This window comes from Muscardinus avellanarius, assembly GCF_963383645.1.
Source record: "Muscardinus avellanarius genome assembly, chromosome: 3".
NCBI lineage: Eukaryota > Metazoa > Chordata > Mammalia > Rodentia > Gliridae > Muscardinus > Muscardinus avellanarius.
The window spans coordinates 56770440-56790403 of record NC_137788.1 but is presented as its reverse complement, the minus strand read 5'-3'; the positions used below and the strand labels follow the sequence as shown (position 1 = coordinate 56790403).

At 44.5% G+C, this 19964-nt stretch overlaps 1 protein-coding gene across 1 annotated transcript in view; it reads right to left on the bottom strand.

The window, feature by feature from the left end:
- Window positions 1-18381, bottom strand: part of DNAJC6 (DnaJ heat shock protein family (Hsp40) member C6) — a gene marked incomplete at both ends in the record, with an annotated part of 171792 nt that extends 153411 nt beyond the window's left edge. The window contains one exon of the mRNA XM_080692465.1: window positions 18267-18381. Within this exon, the coding sequence (XP_080548591.1) occupies window positions 18267-18381 (115 nt within the window). The remainder of the gene's footprint in view (window positions 1-18266) is intronic.
- Between the last annotated feature and the right edge of the window lie 1583 nt (window positions 18382-19964).

Genomic DNA, 19964 nt, shown 5'->3' with positions numbered 1-19964 from the left:
CAGCCAAAGCACTGGCAAAATCCTAGAAAGAATGGATTTCCCTAAAAGTATCAAAATATTCATTATCGTTAAGGAAAAAATAGTATTTTTTATTTCCCTGTGCTTATTTTTAATTGCAGATTGAGGAATGGGCAGCATATTATTTTTTAATATGAAAGACCTAAAAGTCTAACCCTATTCAACTCTCAGATTTTGTAATAACTTTCAGTAAAAAACTCTTTCAGAAATCAATGGCATGGACAATACTCAAGTCTTAGTTTTGCTATATAAAATGTTAGTCACATCTTCATTTGCTCACAGAATGTCATAGTTGTTGTTTTTAAATAAAGTCTAGGAAAATAATAGAAACACTGGAAGAAAGAGAACTATTTTCTGTGACTTCTTAGACACAAAAGAAATTCCATCCAATTTTTCAAATTCTCTTCTCTTTCTTACCTCTGCTTCTATGACTGTTGCATCAAACATTTCGTGAACTTACTGGGAAAAAAAATCTGGAGTTCAATTTACAAAGTGAAAATGTCTATTTTCCAAATAGAACCTAAAAAACTTAGTCAAAAGCCATCATTTTCTGGGGTTCACGTTTCCCTTTATATAATAGGTAAATTAATTTTACCAATGAATAATGTCAACAATTTTATCTAGAACTCTGTAATTTACAATGCTACTTATTCTTAAGCTCTTGCTTACCATGTGAATGGTTTTAGAGGTAAGAAGACCTAGGTTTGAATCCTGACTCTGCCCCTTACTAGCTCCATGTCCCTGCACAAAATTCTATGTGTGTGTATGCGTGTGTGTGTGTGTGTGTGTGTGTGTGTTGCTGCGGATAGAACCCAGGGGCATTCTATCTCCAAGCTACACCCCCTGCCTTATTTTTCATTCTTTATTTTGAAGCAGGGTCTCACTAAGTTACAGAGGGCCTAAGTAACTGAGGCTGGCCACGTACCCAGATCTTCCTGTCTCAGCCTCCTAATTACTGGGATTACAAGCAAGTACCACCACGCCCAGCTCACAAAATTCTTTTTTTAAATTTATTACTTTTATTTTCTTAATTGTGCACTGTAGTCATACTCACAAAATTCTTAGTCCATTTATTTGTATGTAAAATATCATAATACCTCACAGTATTATGATGCTACAGAAATTACACTGTGAGGCGTTTGTTTTGTGGTCGTGGGGATTGAACCCAGGGGCATTTGACCTCTTAGCTAAACCCCCAGCCCCATTTTTTATTATTTATTTTGAAACAGAGTCTCACTAAATTGCAGAGAACCTCACTAAGTGGCTGAGGCTGGTCACGAACCTACGATCCTCCTGTCTCTGACTCCCAAGTACTAAGATTACAAGCGTGCGCCACCATGCCCAGCTTCAGGTTTTCACATACTAGTTTTTTGTTAAATTGGAATTATGATTATCACTATAATTAGTTGTCATGTTTGCCAATAACTGCTTATTAGCTCATTCAACTATTTTCTTCTTAGTTATTTCATCTCATATGTAATCCTCACCCCCCCAGCTTATAAAACATTTTGAGAGACAGTGGTACATGTTATGAGTCTTTTGTGTTTATTATTATTATTATTATCATTATTATTATTATTATTATTATTATTATTATTATTACAGGTCTAAGGATGAAATCCATGGGCATTTGACCTCCAAGCTACACCCCAGCCCTATTTTTCTTCTTTATTTTGAAACAGGGTCTCACTAAGTTGCAGTGGGCCTCACTAAGTGGCTGAGGCTGGCCACGTACCGCAGTCCTCCTGTCTCAGCCTCCTGAATGCTGGGATTACAAATGTGCACCACCATGACTAGCTGAGTCTTTCATATTTAAAAATCTCACTGGACTACCCTATAAGTCTACTAAAAAGAAAGGAAGACAATTACTAATTTTCAAATTCTTAAACATTTTCTGAACACCATTTTTGTGATGGTGAATTATAAAAATTTGAGTTCTACCTACCAGTATCTATTTGCCGCTGTCAACCTCTTTAAGCTTCGCCTGGTTGTCTTTACAAGGAGAGGTGAGTTCTGAACAATTCATACATTTTAATAGCTTTTCTATTGTCCTTTTCAGCATAAAGACTCTAAATTTTAGTATATTTGTTTCATATCCAGGTCACCAACTGGTACTCTGGTACCCAACATGATGCTCATGGTCTGGTTGTCATGGTCACACCTCAACACACACACCACCACCACCATCAACACCTCACATCACACACTCAGCTGGGTTCAACAAAAAACACCCATCTCCCAGCCCTGAAGGAATTCATTCATCTAAAAAAAAAAAACTATTTGGAAGAGTCAGATAGATAGGCAGACACATGCATATATATGCATATAAACTGCATTTTTTCACAGACTTCTTGAAAACCAAATTAAGTCATGGTTTATTTCAGTATTCCTCAAACTACTGGACTTACAACAACAACAACAAAACTAGATCTGCTGTGAGAATACAGCCTACATACATAAAAATAAGTATCTAAAACAGAAGGAAACTATAGGAAGCAACATCACTCTTCCAAGAATCAAGTAACCTTTGCCATGTATAACGGTTTCTAACATTTTCTATTCTATTTTATCTACAGTTGCTTAAGACTACTAAACTGCTCCCTCACCCCCCACACAATCTAAACTATTAATAATGTAGTCTAACATTTCTGTACTTTAGAGATAAAGAAATAAAGACCCAATACTACAGGCTGTAGTCCTAGGTCACTAAGGAAGGAGCCTGACTGAGCCAGCCAGGACCTGCTGCCCTGCCTCATTCTGCACACCAGTCCTCATCACACCTGCCTGCCAGCTTGCAGTTTAACGCTGGCCTCAAACACTGAAAACCAGAGGTGTTTTGAGTCTAAACACTGGTGAACACTGACCCTGGCCTCAACCTCCCATCCAGGCAGCTTTAATTTTCTCTAAATCATGTCCATGGCCTAGCATGACTTGGCAAATACGCAATTTTTTTCCCCTATTAACTCTTTCTCCAAATACTACAAGCAGCAAAGGAAAAGCCAGTATTCTTCTTAATTTTAAATACTTTGGTTACATATGCGCAGGTATGGTTTGTCCATGAGAAGATGGCTTAGAAACAGGCACCAAGAAGTCTTCTTTTCGCCTCGCAGGCCCATGCTCAGCTGTTCTCTATCCCACCAGCGCTGCTTAATTAAAATTTAAACATCAAAACCACAGAGATCAATACCTGGATGTGAATGATCCAGGGCCTATGAGATGTTAATGCTACTAACACCAACTACCCCGCACTTGTAAAGCCTCAATTAGAGTGGGATTGCTTATGAACCTTCATGAGGAACACTTTGGTAGACTAAAATGCCAGTCTCCCCACTGGCCTCCGGTCGTGTGCCCAGCGTGTTCTTCCCGCCTTCTTTTTATTATTTTAATTGATACCCATGCAAATATATATATTGCCCATCACAAGGTGAAAAATCCTATAATAAGCCAGAGACAGTGACAGACTCCTGAAGGTTGAAAGCCAAAAGCGGGCGCCCCAAGGCGCAGAAGACATGGACACGGATCATCCCGACAACCTAACCCAAGCCCAAGCGGGAAGGGTGGCAGGGGGAGCAGCCGCGAGCCTCCACCTGCACCCAGGTCCCCACGCCCAAGGGCAAAGCCGGCCTCCTCGGGGCACAGCGCGCCTGGGAGACAGGGGGAGGAAATCTGCCGCGCGGCGGCTCCCGGGCGAAAACACCGAGCGCCGATGGGGAGGAAGAGCTGCTGCTGAGCCCTAAAATTAGCGCTCCGGAAGCAGGGGCCGGCTCAGCATCGCGGCGGAGATGGCGCCTCAGCCCGCGGCCCGCGAGCGCGGTCCCCGCGCGACCCCGGCAGGAGGAGGGGAGGACCCGGGACCACGTGTAGCCTCCAGAGACCCTGGGGTCCGCCGCTCCTCCCCCAGCTGCGGCAGGAAATTTCCGGAGCCTCAGAATTTAAAACCCAGAATTCTTGTTGTGGAACTTAAAATTTGGTTGGCTCATTTTCAAGAAACCCTTTCTTTCCCGGAGTTTTTATTTAAATCCGTTCCTCTCCTCCCCATCCCTCAAGCAGACTTAGGGTTGCTGTTTGTTTTTTGGTTGGGGGAGTTGTTCTGGTTTGGGGGGAGGCCTGGGAGAGGGTCCTTTTTGGCAGAGGGAGAGAATGGGGGTGGGGGTGCATAGAAATATCTCTCTGCAAGATAAACAGTTCTGAAGGTCAGAGACAGCTCCCTTCGGGCCCTCCCCCAAAGATTAACGTTCACTAAGGGAGTCTCCGTCAACGTTTTTCTTGAGAACCCAAACTGTTTTTTTAAGTCTAAAGTATTTCAGACCTTCCAATAATGCACCTATAATTTAATGATTAACTATTATGAACACCCCAAAATAAAAAAAATATTAACATTCTGGAAGCTACTATAAATAAAAATGTTAGCCAAGATTAAATACAGAATACACGAATATAGTTATATTTAGTACGACAAAGATGGAAATTCAATGACACAATATTTGGAAGCCAGAAGCCAGTCATTTAAGAAAAGACATTTATTATATAACCAGAAATCTTGAATAACATATGCACATTAATCTTCAATCAGCCGCTAATACAAATTTAAGCATGCCCACAGAGTCCCATCTCGTCCCCAGCATCTTTAAGCCTCCCCTCTGCATTTGAGCCCCTTACCTTTATTTTCAGAATCTTTCATTCTTCGCTCCCTTTCTCTGCTGCAAATAAGCAGAAAAGTCCAGCTGATTCTGCAACCCTGCCTTGTGATTTGTCATTCACAGACAGTCAGAGGTCTCGGGGGCGAAGTCCCTCAGCGGAGGATCACCCTGGCTATGGTAATTGCATGCAAGTCAGTGTGCGGGGTTATAATTTTGCTTATGCTAGAGCGGAAAGGATGGGGATGAAGGCAGACGTAAACACAACTTCCAAAACATGGCATGGAACCGGATCCGGAGCTAGACTTGCCTTTCCTTCCCTCGGGGTAGGGAACCAACTGTTCAGCACCTCCTGGCCTCTAGTGAGATTTGGTTCACATAGAAAGGTGAATGTCTGTGCCAGGTTGTTGGGCTGATTTTCAAACTGTAACCCCTCAACTTTGGAGGGATTTAAGAATCCTGTGCTTCATTTCCTATTACATGTTCATTCATTGCTTCATTCATTCATCCATCCATCCAATAAACATTTCTTTCACTTTTCTGAGATGCAGAACTATGATAAGTCCTGGGGATACAACAGTGTATGGAGCCAGAACCCAGTGCTTATGCTGCTCATAGCTGTACGGTGCAAAGGCATTAAGTGCACTACAAGGACCAGTGACTGAATCCACTTCAGAAGGGTTGATTGACACTCGGTGGGGCTTTGGTGATTGGTGGTAAGCCACTGAGTAGCTCAGCCAGACCAGGAGATCACTCTGACCAGGATAAGGAAGAGTCAAGCAAATCTCTCCATCATTCAACTCAAGCTTACTTGGTATCATTACCCAGCTCAGATTCATTCATTCCTTCCATCTCTCAGTCAACAAATGGTTATTCCTGCCAGCAGGAACTGTTCCACCTGTCAGGGTTTCAGAGCACAAAAAAACACACCGACTCCCTGCTCCTGTGGCTACTCCATTCTGGTGGGAGGGTTCACACAGTCAATAAACCAATAGAGACATGATGGCAGTAAATGCTGTGAAGAAAAAATAAATAAAGCATGGTAATGAGGTAACAGAGGTGCCATTTTAGAGAGGGTGGCCAAGCAAGGTGACATATGCCTTATGGAAAATGAGCGGGGTCATCACAAGCTTCCAAATATGAATTTTCTTTTAAGTTACAAATTCTCTCAATCTCCTGTACTCCAGGTGCCCTCATCAATGGCTCGCGTTTGTTCCCCATTATACAGATGGGTAAACTGATACTCAGAATGATTAGCAGACCCAACCCAGGGTCTAACTAGTTTGAGAAAAGCAACAAAAAGAACTCCATCTAGCTGTTGTTTTCATCCCCCAGAAATTTCTGGGTTGAATATAATATTGACGTGAAAAATTTGCTGGACCAGGAGTCAAGAGAAACAGTAAGTCAGGCGTGGTGGCGCACGCTTGTAATCCCAGCATTTGGGAGGCTGAGACAGGAGGATGTTTGCAGACAGCCTTAGCTACTTAGTGAGGCCCTCAGCAACTTCGTGAGAGCCTGTTTCAAAATAAAGACTAAAAAATAGGGCTAGGGGTGTAGCTCGGAGGTAGAATGCTTCTGGGTTCCATCACCAGTACCACAAAAGAAAGAAAAAAAAGATAATAGGTCAAAGACTTCTCTTTTCCATTGATTAACTGTGTGGCTTAGGGCAGATGATTTAACCTCTCTGGAATCAGTTTCCTCATCTGTAAAATGGTGCTAATAATACTGCCCTGGAATATGAACCAGGCTATTTGGGAGATCAAAAGGGGAAAGAGATGCAGAACCTTGTAAACTAAGGGCTCTACAAATGGAAGGTATAATTACCAGCTGCTTGGGCACATTTAAGAGGACTAATTGCCAGTGTTCACCTCTCAGGACTGCAGCCACGAGTCAATTAAGGCTATGCAGAAAAAGCGCTCATGGCCACTAGTGGTCCCTGAGGTGATCTCCAACTGTGAAAATCTGAAGCTGAGGGTGGTGGCGCACACTTGTAATCCCAGCATTTGGGAGGCTGAGATAGGAGGATCGCATCGTGGACAGCCTCAGCTACTTAGCGAGGCCCTTCACAATTCAGTGAAGCTATTTCAAAAAACTAAAAAGACTAAGAAATAGGGCTGAAGGTGTAGGTTGGAGGTAAAATGTCCCTGGGTTCCATCCCCAGTGCCACACCAAAAACAAAAAAAAAAAAATTAAAGACTCCCTAGAAATTTGAATTTTTTTGGCTTCCATCTTTCCTTGGCAGTGGATGATACCTTTCTGTTCTTGACTGACAACTTAGGACCAATGAAGAAAATGTGCTGCTGTAGTTTGTATCCTGAATGTCCTCTAAAGGCCTTTCAGGAGGTGGGATCTTGAGGGAGGTCTTTAGGCTATTGGGGATGTAGCCTCAAAAGAGATCGTGGGACCCCAGTCACTCCCTTTTTCTATTTCCTGGCTATGAAGTGAACAGTTTTTTATCTGCCCCGTGCACCAGCTATGATGTGCTGATTCCTGACTTCAGGCCCCAAACAAAAAGCCAACTAATCATGGACTGGAAGTTCAAACACTGTCAGTCAAAGCAAAAGTAAACCTTTTCTTTCTCTTTCTTTCTTTCTCTCTCTCTCTCTCTCTCTCTCTCTCTCTCTCTCTCTCTCTCTGTTGTTTTTTTCTTTTGTGGTCCTGATGATGGAACCCAGGGACATTCTACCTCCAAGCTACACTCCTCGCCCAATTTTTTTAGTCTTTTTATTTTTGAAACAGGGTTTCACTGAGTTGCAAAGGGCCTAGCTAAGTAGCTGAGGCTGTCCCTGAACCGCGATCCTCCGGTCTCTGCCTCCCCAATGCTGGGATTACAAGCGAGCTGCACCACACGCAGCTAACCTTCCCTCTTTTTAAATTACCTTGAGTTTTTTTTTTTTTTATAGTGATGAGAAGCTAACACATATCTCTTCACTATTACTTCTCACTGACCACCAAACAAGCCATTGGCCCATATATTACATCAAAGAAATGGACGCCTCTACCTCCAAGGACTAAGCCCAGGACAGCCCAAAGGTGCCAGTACGAGCTCTCTGGGGGGAGAGGGGGGAGGGATTCAGGCACCATTTCACTCAATAACATTCTTTGTGCCAGGCACCGCTCTGAACACAGACAATGATGTAGTACTGAACAAAGCAGTCTCTGTCCTGAGGAGCTCGTGGTCTTGATCTAGAGATTTCCAGAAGGTTACCAACTTACTCAGATAGTCAAGGGGTTATGAAGGCATGGGTTTGAATAATCGGAAAGACTCTGGACCAAAAGAGGCTGGGTCCAAACACAGGCTCTGCCGTTTACTGGCCCCTAGAGGAACTTGAGACAAGTTCTTACACTGCTCTCCTCCCAGTGCTGATCTATAAGATGAGGATAATGATGGCACCTACTTCTCAGGGCCAGGTGAGGCTCAAATGAGTTAAAACATGTAAAGTGCACAGTGCAAAGCTTGGCACGTGAAGTTAGGGCTCTATAAATGCTCTAAGATTAATATTATTACCTGTGACCTGGGCCCAGTTTAGCCCTCTGAGTCTGTCTCCTCATAAAATAGGGAAAATAATAACTAGTTTGTAGGGTTATGGTGGTAATTATATATCAGGAAGAATATAAAGCCCTTGGCAAAAAAAAAAAGTAGCTAACCTGACTTCAAGCCCTTTTAAATCAATCAAGCCGCCTGGGGTGGGGGTGGGTGGGGTAAGACTGGGAGTAGTAAGAAAGTAGAGAAGGAAAGGGGTTGCCATTTATGCCTCAAAGAGAATTATTATTGTTTTTAAAGTGTTGGTCATTTCTAGGGGCATTTCCACTTTACCCAACATTGTATTTTGAAAAGTTTAAAGCACGTAAGGCAAAAGATGTATAAAGGAGTCCCATAATCCATGTACACTTTAGTATATATGGTTCATGTGTCTCTCTGTCCATCTTTGATTGATCTTAACAACAAAATCATCCCAGTGTGGGAACATACACTTATAATACCAGTACTTAGGAAGTGAGACAGGAAGATTGCAGGTTTAAGACCAGCCTCAGAAACTTAGCAAAACCCTGTTTCAGAATAAAAAGATAAGCCAGGTGTGGTGGTGCATGCTTATAATTTCAGTACTTGGAAGGGTGAGAGAGGAGGATCTCAGGTTCATAGCCAGCCTCAGCTACTTAGCAAGGCTCTCTGCAAATTAGTGAGACTCTGTTTTAGAAAATAAAAATTTTAGCCAGGCATGGTGGCACACACTTGTAATCCCAGCATTTGGGAGGCTGAGACCAGTTCACGGAGAGCTTCAGCTACTTAGTGAGGCCTTCTGCAACTCACTGAGACCCGGTTTCAAAATAAAGAATAAAATATAGGGTATAGGGTATAGCTCAGAGGTCAAATGCCTCTGGGTTCCACCCTCAGGCCCACAATAAATAAATAAATAAAAATAAATTTTTTTTAAAAATAGGGCTGGGAGTGTAACTCAAAGATAGAATGCCCTTGGGTTCAATCCCAAAAAAATAATCCCGCAAAAAAATAAAAATAAAAAAATAAAAAAGGGCCGGGCATGGTGGCACACACTTATAATCCCAGCATCTGGGAGGCTGAGACAGGAGGATCGCGGTTCACAGCCAGCCTCAGCTACTCCTTAGTGAGGCCCTTTGAAACTCAGTGAGACCCTGTTTCAAAATAAAGAATAAAAAATAGGCCTGAGGATGTAGTTCAGAGGTAGAACTACCCTGGGTTCCATCCTCGGTAAAATAAATAAATAAATAAATAAATAAATAAATAAGCTGAAGGGTAAAGCTCAAAGGTGGAATACCCTTGGGTTCAATCCCCAGTTTTTTTGTTTTGTTTTGTTTTTTGTTTTTGGTGGTGTTGAGGTTCCTGGAAACCCTTCTACCTCCGGACTACACTCTCAGACCTATTTTATATTTTATTTGGAAACAGGGTCTCTTAAGCCAGCGAGGCTGGCTTCAAACCTACACGATCCTCCTGTCTCTGCCTCCCAAGCGTGGGGATTACAAGTGTGCGCCACCACGCCTGGCCAATCCCCAGTATTAAGAAGACAAAAAAAAAAAAAAATCAAATTGAAGAGGCTTTATCAAATAAAGAGTTTTCAGTGGCAGAACACCTCTGGGTTCAATCCCCATTACCACACACAAATAATAATAATTAATAACAATAATAATTATTGTTGTTGTTATTATTATTATTATTAGAAGGAGGAGGAGGAGAAAGAGAAGAAGAAATAATTAAGTGGGGTGTGGTGGCACATGCCTGTAATCCCAGTACTTGGGAGGCTGAGACAGGGAGATCACAAGTTCAAAGCCAGTCCCAGCAACTTAGTGAGGCTCTCAGCAACTTAGCTGGATTGCATTTTCAAATAAAAATTAAAATAGGTTTGGGAGTATAGCTGGGAGATAAAAGGTCCCTGGGTTCCATCACAGTAACACACACACACACATACACACACACACACACACACACACACACACACACACACAGAGAGAGAGAGAGAGAGAGAGAGAGAGAGAGAGAGAACACACACTAATTAACTAAAACTAAATTTAAAATAAAATTTTTTTTTGCAATTTGTTATTTTGTTTTCTTAGCCAGGTGTGATACACACACCTGTAATCCTAGTACTTGGGAGGCCGAAACAGGAAAATCATAGGTTTGTGGCCAGTTTTAGCAACTCAGCAAATTGCTGAGTTCCAAACCCTCAGCAAATTAATAAGACTCTGCTCTGTTTCAAAATGGAACTGGGGTCCAACTCAAAGGTAGCATGTGGCTGGGTTCAATCCCTAGTGGCAAAAAAAAAGAATCCCCTCACCTCATAATATAACGTTTATCAAAGCCTTAGACCCTTGATTCTCTGCTTATTCTGAGCAGGATCAGGTGAGCCCTGAGAAGTCTCACACTGTCCCACGGTAAACCTCAGGGTAACACTTCACTGAGGGACAAGGATGGACTGAAGCTTTGGCGTTTTCCATAGCAAGACAACATCTCTGGCAGATCCCAAGCTTCAAATAAATGGATACTAAGGACCATTCCAAATAGCCATTAATGGGTATGATGCTTATCTCAGTGCTGGGTTTAGGGAAAGCTTCAGCCAGGCTCCACTGGCCACTAAGTCCCTCCACAGCTCTGCACAGACCTTGTCTTGTTAGATGCCACTCTGACTCACCAGACTGGTGAGTCATGCCTAGCAGCCGAGGCCATCTTGAGAGCAAACCGAAGAGAATTTTCAAGAACAAGAAGTGAGTCCCTGAATTGAAAGGAAATAAGGCTTTTTATTGTCCTGGCATATAAAAACAAGAGAAAAAACAAAAAACATCTGCTGTCATATTGGGGGTTAAATTTACAAGCTGTAAATATTACTCTGAAGAAAGATCAAGCTAAAGGGGGGGAAATAATGCTTTTCTATTCCTTTGGAACCTTTGAGGTCCTTTTATTTCTTGATCGGTAGACAAGCAAAGAGAGATTCAGGTGATGCAACCCAAATTGGGCAGAACAGATAATCTTCTTGCTCAGTTTCTCATTCCCAAACACACTGGGCTAGGGACTAGGCAGGGCGGCTTGACCTGCACCAGCACACTCCATTCTCCTCTCCAGCCAAGCCTCTCTCTGCTTTGCTCAGAGCACCCAAAGGACCACAGAACAGACAAGACGAAGAGAGAGAAGTTGCTGATGGGAGAGAGAGGTAGGTGGAGGTGTGTTTTTGGAAGGTACCCACAGAAGAAGACGTTACAGCTCTAAGAAAGCAGGTTAAACTCCCATGCAGCCAGGCTCACAGGCAGCAGGAGGAAATTATTATATGAAGTACCTATTGTTTGCCAGGCAGTTTTCTTATGGCCACCGTTGTATACTGATTGAGAACTTGTATTTGCCAAAGAGTGCCATTTTGTGTGTGTGTGTGTGTGTGTGTGTGTGTGGTACTGGGGTTCCTGGAAGCCCTTCTACCTCCGGGCTACACTCCTAGACCTATTTTATATTTTTTATTTATTTGGAAACAGGGTCCCTTAAACCAGCGAGGCTGACTACGAACCTGCGCGATCCTCCTGTCTCTGCCTCCCAAGCGCAGGGATTACAAGTGTGCGCCACCACGCCTGGCAAAGAGTGCCTTTAAGACAAGAACATTCACAGCAGGTTGACTGAGTGAGCTGGAATGCCAGGGTACTAGTTGTGTGTCTTCAGAAATGGTACTTAGCCTCTCTCCTATCTGGGTTCTCTCATTTGTAAAATGGGAATAATTTTAAGAATAAAATAAAATACAAACACATGCTGTTTAAGACCATGACTGGCATCCAGTTGGCTGTATATACACAGTAACTCTCACCAGCCCCATTTTTATAGATGAGAAAAATGTAGCAGGAAGAGATAACATCACTTGCCAAGAGACATAAAGCTAAGAAGCAGAGCCAGGAGACTTTGTGTCATCTGCTTCTCCAACAGCCTTGTGAGGGAGGGCCATCCTCCTCTTACTGGTAGGGGCTTGGGAGCCCAAGAGGGGTCTGGTAACTTACTCAGGTCACAGGAGCAGATGAGGGAATTGGGACTTATGCCCACTTTAGCAGGCTTGAAAGCCTTTGTGCATCTCACAGGGCAGAGGTTCTCAAGTTTTTACACACTTCAGGATCATTGTGGTGCTTGGCAACATAGGCTCCTGAGCCTCATCCCCAGAGCCTCTGTTTTGATATCTCTGAGTGGGTACAAAGAATCTTCATTTCTAGCCAGGCATGGTGGCGCACGCTTGTAATTCCAGCATTTGGGAGGCTGAGACAAGAGGATGGCGGTTCCCGCACAGCCTCAGCTACTTAGTGAGGTCCTTTGCAACTCAGTGAGACCCTGTTTCAAAATAAAGAATAAAAAATAGGGCTGAGGGTGTAGCTCAGAAGTAGAATGCCCCTGGGTTCCATCCCCACACAAAAAAAAAAATAATAATAATAATAATAATAATAATAATCTGCATTTCCAACAAGGTCAAGGGTGATGTTGATGCTTCTGGTCTGTATATAGTGCTAGAAGAACCACGGTTCACCAGGCGTGGTGGCACATGCTTACAATCTCAAGTGCTTTGGAGATTGAGACAGGAGGATCGTACAGGTTCAAAGCCAGCCTCAGCAACTTAGTGAGACCCTGTTTCCAAATAAAGTATAAAATAGGTCTGGGAGTATAGCCTGGAGTTTAAAAAGCCCCTGGGTTGCCGGGCATGGTGGCACACGCTTGTAATCCTCGCACTTGGGAGGCGGAGACAGGAGGATCGCGCAGGTTTGAAGCCAGCCGCGCTGGCGTAAGAGACCCTGTTTCAAAAATATAAAATAGGTCTGGGAGTGTAGCCCGGAGGTAGAAGGGCTTCCAGGAACCCCAGTACCACAAAAAAAAAAAAACCCTGGGTTCCACCCCCAGTACCACCAAAATAAAAATAAATAAAAAAGAACCACAGTTCCAGAAAAGATTGAAGGAAATGGGATCGGGTCCAAGATGGTAAGTCAATGAGATTTTCTCACTCTGACAAATTGCTGGTGACCTCCCAGAGTGCAGCTAATATATTTGTATTTACCATATTAATGGTCCCCTTTGGTCTTTCTGGTTACCTTGAGAATAAGCTGGGGGTGGTGTCATTATCTCCATTTAATGTGATTTGGTTTTTTGTTTTGTTTTTGTGGTACTGAGGATGGAACTCAGGGGCATTCTGCCTCTGAGCTACACCCCTGGCCCTATTTTATTTTTTATTTGGAAACAGGTTCTCACTAAGTTGTGGAAGGCCTCGCTAAGTTGCTGTGGATGGCCATGAACCCATGATCTACCTGTCTCAGCCTCCCAAGTAATAGGATTACACGTGTGCACCACCAGACCTGGCTGTGATTCGTTTGGGGGTACATACTGTTAGAGAATGGCAGTGAGGGACAAAACCATCAATTAACTGATAATATGCTGCCTTCCTGTCCAAGTAGCCTGCCTGGAAACTACTCTCCCTTGATGAAGACTGTCCCCAGTGCCAGCTATGTCTTCCCAGGGTGGACCACAGCTCAGGCAAGGGCCCTCTGCCCCAGCAGGGTTTGGGAAAAGTAATTCTCCTGGGAGGAACTCAGGGCCATTATCAACCATAATTTCAAGGGCCAGTGAAACCTACTGATCACAAAATACTTCCACTCTCTGTTATTTGACTAAAAAAGGATTCTCTGGGGGAAAAAATTGGATACATTTGGATGTTTAATTTCTATCTAACATAGCAGGTCATTCAGAACTACTTGCATGGTTAGGTATATGTTTATTTGTCTGTGTGTGTATGTGTATTATTGAGGATTAAACCTGGGGCATTCTACCTCTGAGCTACATCCCCAGCCCTGTTTTCTTTTCTTTCTTTTTTTCTTTTTTTCTTTTTTCTTTCTTTCTCCTTCCTTCCTTCCTTTCTTTTTCTTTCTTCCTTTCTTTCCTTCTTTCTTTCCCTCTTTTTTTTGAGCAGGGTCCCCCTAAGTTGCAGAGGGCCTCACTAAGTAGCTGAGGCTGGCTGCAAACCTGCAATCCTCCTTTCTCAGCCTCCCAAGTACCAAGATTACAAGCCTGCACAACCATACCCAGCTTAGGTATATCTTAAAAGTTGTTTTGACATCAAAACCAAATAAATAATTGGTATCCAGAATGTTTAAAGAAGTCCTATAAATAGATAAGAAAAAAGATAAACTACAAAATAAAAGAATACAAAGACATCAACCAGCATTTCTTAGAGGTTTACACAAGAACGGACCATATTCAGGTGAAAAGGTATTCAACTTCATTATTCACTAAGAAAATTAAAAATAAAAGAAGCTTGTGATATACCATGGCACACTTATCAAATTGGAAAGCATTAGAAAGTCTAGTGACACTTAGTAAGGAATCAAGAATCCCACACACTGCTGGCAAAAACTAAATTAGCATAAATATGTGGAGGTCCATTTGGCAATACCTTTAAAAATTAAAAAAACAAAAACATGCCTGCCAAGTGTGGCAGGCATACTTGTAATCCTTGCACTTGGAGGACTGAGAATGGACTATAGGTTTGAAGCATTACATGGCAACTTAGTGAAATACTGTTTCAAAATAAAAAATAAAAAGGGCTGAGGATGTCACTCAGAGGCAGAATGTCCCAAGGTCCAATTTCCAGTAACACACAGCGGCCAGAGGGCAGGAGGGGAAGCATATACCATCGGATTCAGTTATCGTCCTTCTAAGTATGTATAGTATAGTTACAGTCACAAATATTCAGAATGTAAATTCCAGACTCATTCTCTTTGGGAATATGCATGAATGGAAAGATTCCAAATATATTTATTAAATGTCTATATGTTCATAATGTGGTGTTGAGATGAAAAGATGCCAGGAGTCCCTAGAAGTCATGCTCCTTCTTACCTGCAGCTTCTTGGTGAAGGGGGAAAAAGAAAGATTGGAGAAAGAAGGATGCTGGTGCTGAAGGCCTTCTTGTTGGCCCAGAAGATTGAGCTGTCTGTTCAAAGGGGCTTCCAGCTATGGCCTTTCTCATAAGACACTGAGCCTTCAGCCCCATGAATAACGTATATGGGAATGTGCTCATATGGTTGAAATCTAGACTAATATTCCTGAGCATAACAACCAGCCCTCAGTGAGCCTCTATCTACCGGAAATTTATGTAATCATCGCAGTAATATGATGGTATGGGAATTACATCTCAATTTTGCCGATAATATGTAACTAATATTATAAAGATTAAGTGCTATGTTAGATTTGTTTTGTTTAATTTGGTACCAGGGATTGAATCCAGGGATGTTCTACCTTTGGGCTACACTCCAGGCCTTTTTATTTTAAATTTTTGAAAAAGGATCTTGCTAAGTTGTTGAGACTAGCCTTGAACCTGTGATCCTCCTGTCTCAGCCTCACAAGTACTGGGATTACAGGTGTGTGCCACCCCACCCGGGTCTAGGTTAGCTTTTCATTCGTGTGTCCAAAACACCTGACATGATCAACTTAAAAGAGGAGAGATTTATTTTGGCTGCTGATTTCAGAGATGTCAGTCCGTGGTCAGTTGGTTCCGTTCATTCTTGGCCTCTGCTAAGGCAGATGAGCATAGCAGGAGGGTGCAGCAGAGCAAAGCTGCTCACCTCATGAGAAAGCAGAGAGAGAGAGCAGGAAGGAGGGGCCTGGGACAAAAACATAATCCCTAGGAGCACTCCATATGGACTCACGTCTTCTACAGCTTCTACCACCCCCCTCAATAATGCCATCAGCTGTGCCCCCGATGGATTAATCCATTGGTGAGCTCAGAACCCTCATGACCTACTCCCCCAAATCCTCACTCCTGAACACTGCTGCACGAAGACCAAGCCTTCAACACACGAGTCTTTAGGGATGCTTCATTATCCAACCATAACAAGTACCCTGGCCATCACTGCAGATTACTAGTGTGCCACTTATTAATGTATATTAATAAAATCATAGACTGTCTAACATTAAAGCTCATGATTCTACATCTGCCCAAAGTGAAATGAATGTCATCATGAGAAAGTAAGGCCACCATTAAAAAAAATCAAATAAAACTGGGATATGGATTTCTTTCCATTGTGCAGTATATATTAATTTTACTTCTCCCTTACATGGATATAGACATGGGAGCATGTGTTTTGTTGTTGTTGTTGTTGTTGTTGTTGTTGTTGTTGTTTCTCAAGGACATGTGGCAGAACGGGTGCTCTACACGTGGTCAGGCCTGAGTCTGCCACTCACCAATCACGTGACCTCCAATAAGTTAGGCAGTGTCTCTGAATTTGCCTTTCTCAACTATAAAATGGGGGAAGTAAGTAATGTCCGCCCTCCCTCCTTGCAGGAGTATTATCGAGATCTAAGCAAGATCTTATTGTTGAAGTACTCTGTTACAGAGGATTATAATAGCCTTATCCCCAGGGCATTTGGGGGAAAGAGAGAAAAATAAATAGTAGAGAAATGTAGGGAGCAGCTAAAATCCCACTTAAGAACAGGCACCAGGAAGCTGTGGGTGAACTCCAGGATAGAAATAGAAGAGCAGACAGCAGAGGATGCTGTGCATGCAGTATAGACCCAACTGAAGAATTATAAAATTAGAGCATTCATTCTAACCCAAGTTACTCTAATGGCAATGCGTGTTTATTCCTCTTTTGTAAACACCCGTACAATTCCTGGAACCACACTTATTTATGCAATTGCCACTCAAGGAATACCTGTTGCTGTCCCCAATCTCAGTCAAGAAAAGCAGTCACCAGCCTTCACCCATACAAAGTTTCAGTAACAGTTCTTGCTGACAGTAGGAGGAAATGTTATTGGCTGACTGCAAGTAGGAACACACTTTAAAAGCCAGCTAGATGACAATGTCAAGCTGCAGAATCTCCCTGACAACCATCAATAGAAAAGCTCGTTTCTGGTACAACAAGGAAATATCTGAAGGATAATTATCACTGGTCTTTGTCGAGTTTATTCTTATCGTGTGTGCTGTGTGCCAGCACCTTATGACTATGAAGTCATTTAACCCATTGGTTTATTCAATCTTCAAGACAACAGGGCAGAGGTGACAATACCAGTGACAGGGCCCTGGTGCCATCTAGTCTCTGCCCCAGATCAGGCCGGCCATCTTAGAAATCAAGGCACGTCGGCCTCTCAGAGGAGAGATCCTGGGTTCATGGAAAGAGACACAAAGGACGAGACACTATCTACACAGTCCCAAGCCCCGGACTTGGCCTGGTGGTGGCGCAAAAATGAAGTGAAAGCGCTGTGGACACCCATACACCAGATGAACGGTGAAAAACGCACTACAGGTTAAGGGCTGCTAAAGGCGAGGTTACAGGCGTTGGGGACGTCAGAGAGGCTTCAGTGAGGCACAGGAGTAGGGATCGGCCCTACTGAGAGATGAGGGCATGGCCGGCTTAGGCAGAGAAGACAGGAGCCAGCAGATCCTGTCCTCTCCTGACTTGGAGACAGTCCTGCTCACTTAGAATAAAATCCCGCCGCTCCTCCTGGCCCGCTGGGACCTCGAACCCAGCCCAGCACGCCTCAGGCCCCTGTGCTCAGCTCCCGGAGCCATTCCACCTGTGACTCCCTCGGGGAGGCGAGCTCTGCAGGTCTTCCCTGGCACTGCCCCCAGGCCTCCTATCTGGGGCTCTGTCCAGCCGTCCTCTCCTGCCAACAGAGCGGAGGGGTGCACTCTCTAGAAGTGGTTCGGTGCGCAGGGCTCCTGCCTATCTCCCGGCCCTGATAGAGAGAAAGGGCTCCACACCAACTGTGGAGTGATGAACAGAGTCATTCAGAGAATAGCTGCGATTGAGGCCTTGGTGAGGACAGGTGGAACCTATTAGGAAGAGTGCGGTGTCTGGAGCTGCGGAGATCCGGACGCTGGGGCACACAGGTTGGAAGGGGTGGGCGGGTCCAGATGGGGCGGCCCGGGAGGGAGCTCTGGGTGCCGATCGACTCCCCGGGGCTGCAATGCGGACGCGGGGCCAGGTGTGAGGGATCGGGGAGGGGGATGCACACCGGGGTAGGTGGTATCGCGGCCCGGCCCGCAGGTCCCCAGTATGGGACGGGGACCGAATGGGGCCGCCCGAGGGCCGGGGAGCTCGGGACTGGGGGTCCCCGCGGGCCGCGCCCACACTCACCCTGCGCCGCCCCGCGAGCCGAGCGGGTCCCCTGCAGCCGCCGGGTCGCCCTCCACCGCCGCAGCGAAGAAAACAGCCTCCGTCTCCGCCCGCCTCCGCGCCCAGGCGCGCCCATGGGTGCGCCCGCCCGCCCGCGCCCCAAGCCGCCGCGCGTCTGCCGGGGGCCACCCGGAGCCAGTGGACACGGCCGCGGGGAGGAGCCTGCAGCTGCCCGCCCCAAACCCCGGGAGGGCGCCCGCCCGCCCCGCCCGCCCGGCACTGCCAGCCGCCCGGGCGCCCCAGCCCTGGTCCCACATCACACGCGAGGTTGAGCAGTTTGTCCAGAGAGCCTTGTCACGGTGCTAACTAAGGACGATCCCCAAGTCCTCAGCTCCAACTTTTTTTTTTTAATATATACCTCTTTACTATCTCAGAATAAAACAGCATATTATGTTAAAAGCTAACACACACACACACACACACACACACAATTTCTGACGGCATTTTTTTTTTTATTTTCCTCAGGCAGCAGATGATAAATTATTCGTGAGTTTTGAGAACCTGTGTCTAGATGCTTTTAGATACAGGTCATTACACCTTGCGTCAGCCCTGTGGGATGGGAGGCGTCTTCCTGTTTTCCAGATGGGGAAGCTGTTACAGAACCCAGGTTTGGAATCTGGGGAAATTGAGAAGGAAACCAAAGCCAAGGCCCCTTAACACTGCCTGCTGTAACAATAGCTGAGATTTGCTACACAGCCAGCCCTTTTTGTATTTTGTTTTAAAACAGGGTCTCAGAGCTGGGCATGGTGGCACATGCTTGTAATCCCAGTACTTGGGAGGCTGAGACAGGAGGATCCCGGTTCCAGGACAGCCTCAGCTACTTAGTGAGGTCCTCTGCAACTTAGTGAGACCCTGTTTCCAAATAAAGAAGAAAAATAGGGCTGGGGATATAGCTCGGAGGTAGAATGCCCCTGGGTTCCATCCCTGGTACCACAAAATAAAAGAGAAAGAAAGGAAAGAAAAAAGAAAGGAAGGAAGGAAGAAAAAGAATAAAAAATAGGCTGGGGATGTAGCTCAAAGGTAGAATGTCCCTGGCTTCAATCCCCAGTAAAACACACACACACATACACACACACACACACACACACACACACACACACACACACACACACAAAAGCAACAGGGTCTCAGGCTGGTTTTGAACCTGCAATCCTCTTCCTCAGCCTCCCAAGTACTCAGAGTAAAGGGAAATTGCCATTTGTATAGGTTCAAACAACTGAGTGTCAGATAAGAGCATCACCAGGCTATCAAAATTGAAATCACCAATAAAAGCAAATGAAAACTGAACACATCCAGATGTGAAACATGGTAAAAGACAGCCAGGCATGGTGCTCAAGCCTGCAATCCCAGTGTTTGGGAGGCTGAGACAGGCAGATCATATTTTTGAGGACAGCCTCAGCAAGTACTGAGAGTCTCATTAACCTAGCAAGACTGTTTCAACAGGGCATGGTGGCGCACACTTGTAATCCCAGCATTCAGGAGGCTGAAACCGGAGGATCCCAGTTCGTGGACAGCCTCAGCTACTTAGTGAGGCCCTCTGCAACTCAGTGAGACCCGGTTTCAAAATAAAGAATAAAAAATAGGGCAGGGGGTGTAGCTCTGAGGTCAAGTGCCCATGGGTTCCATCCCCAGATACACACACACACACACACACACACA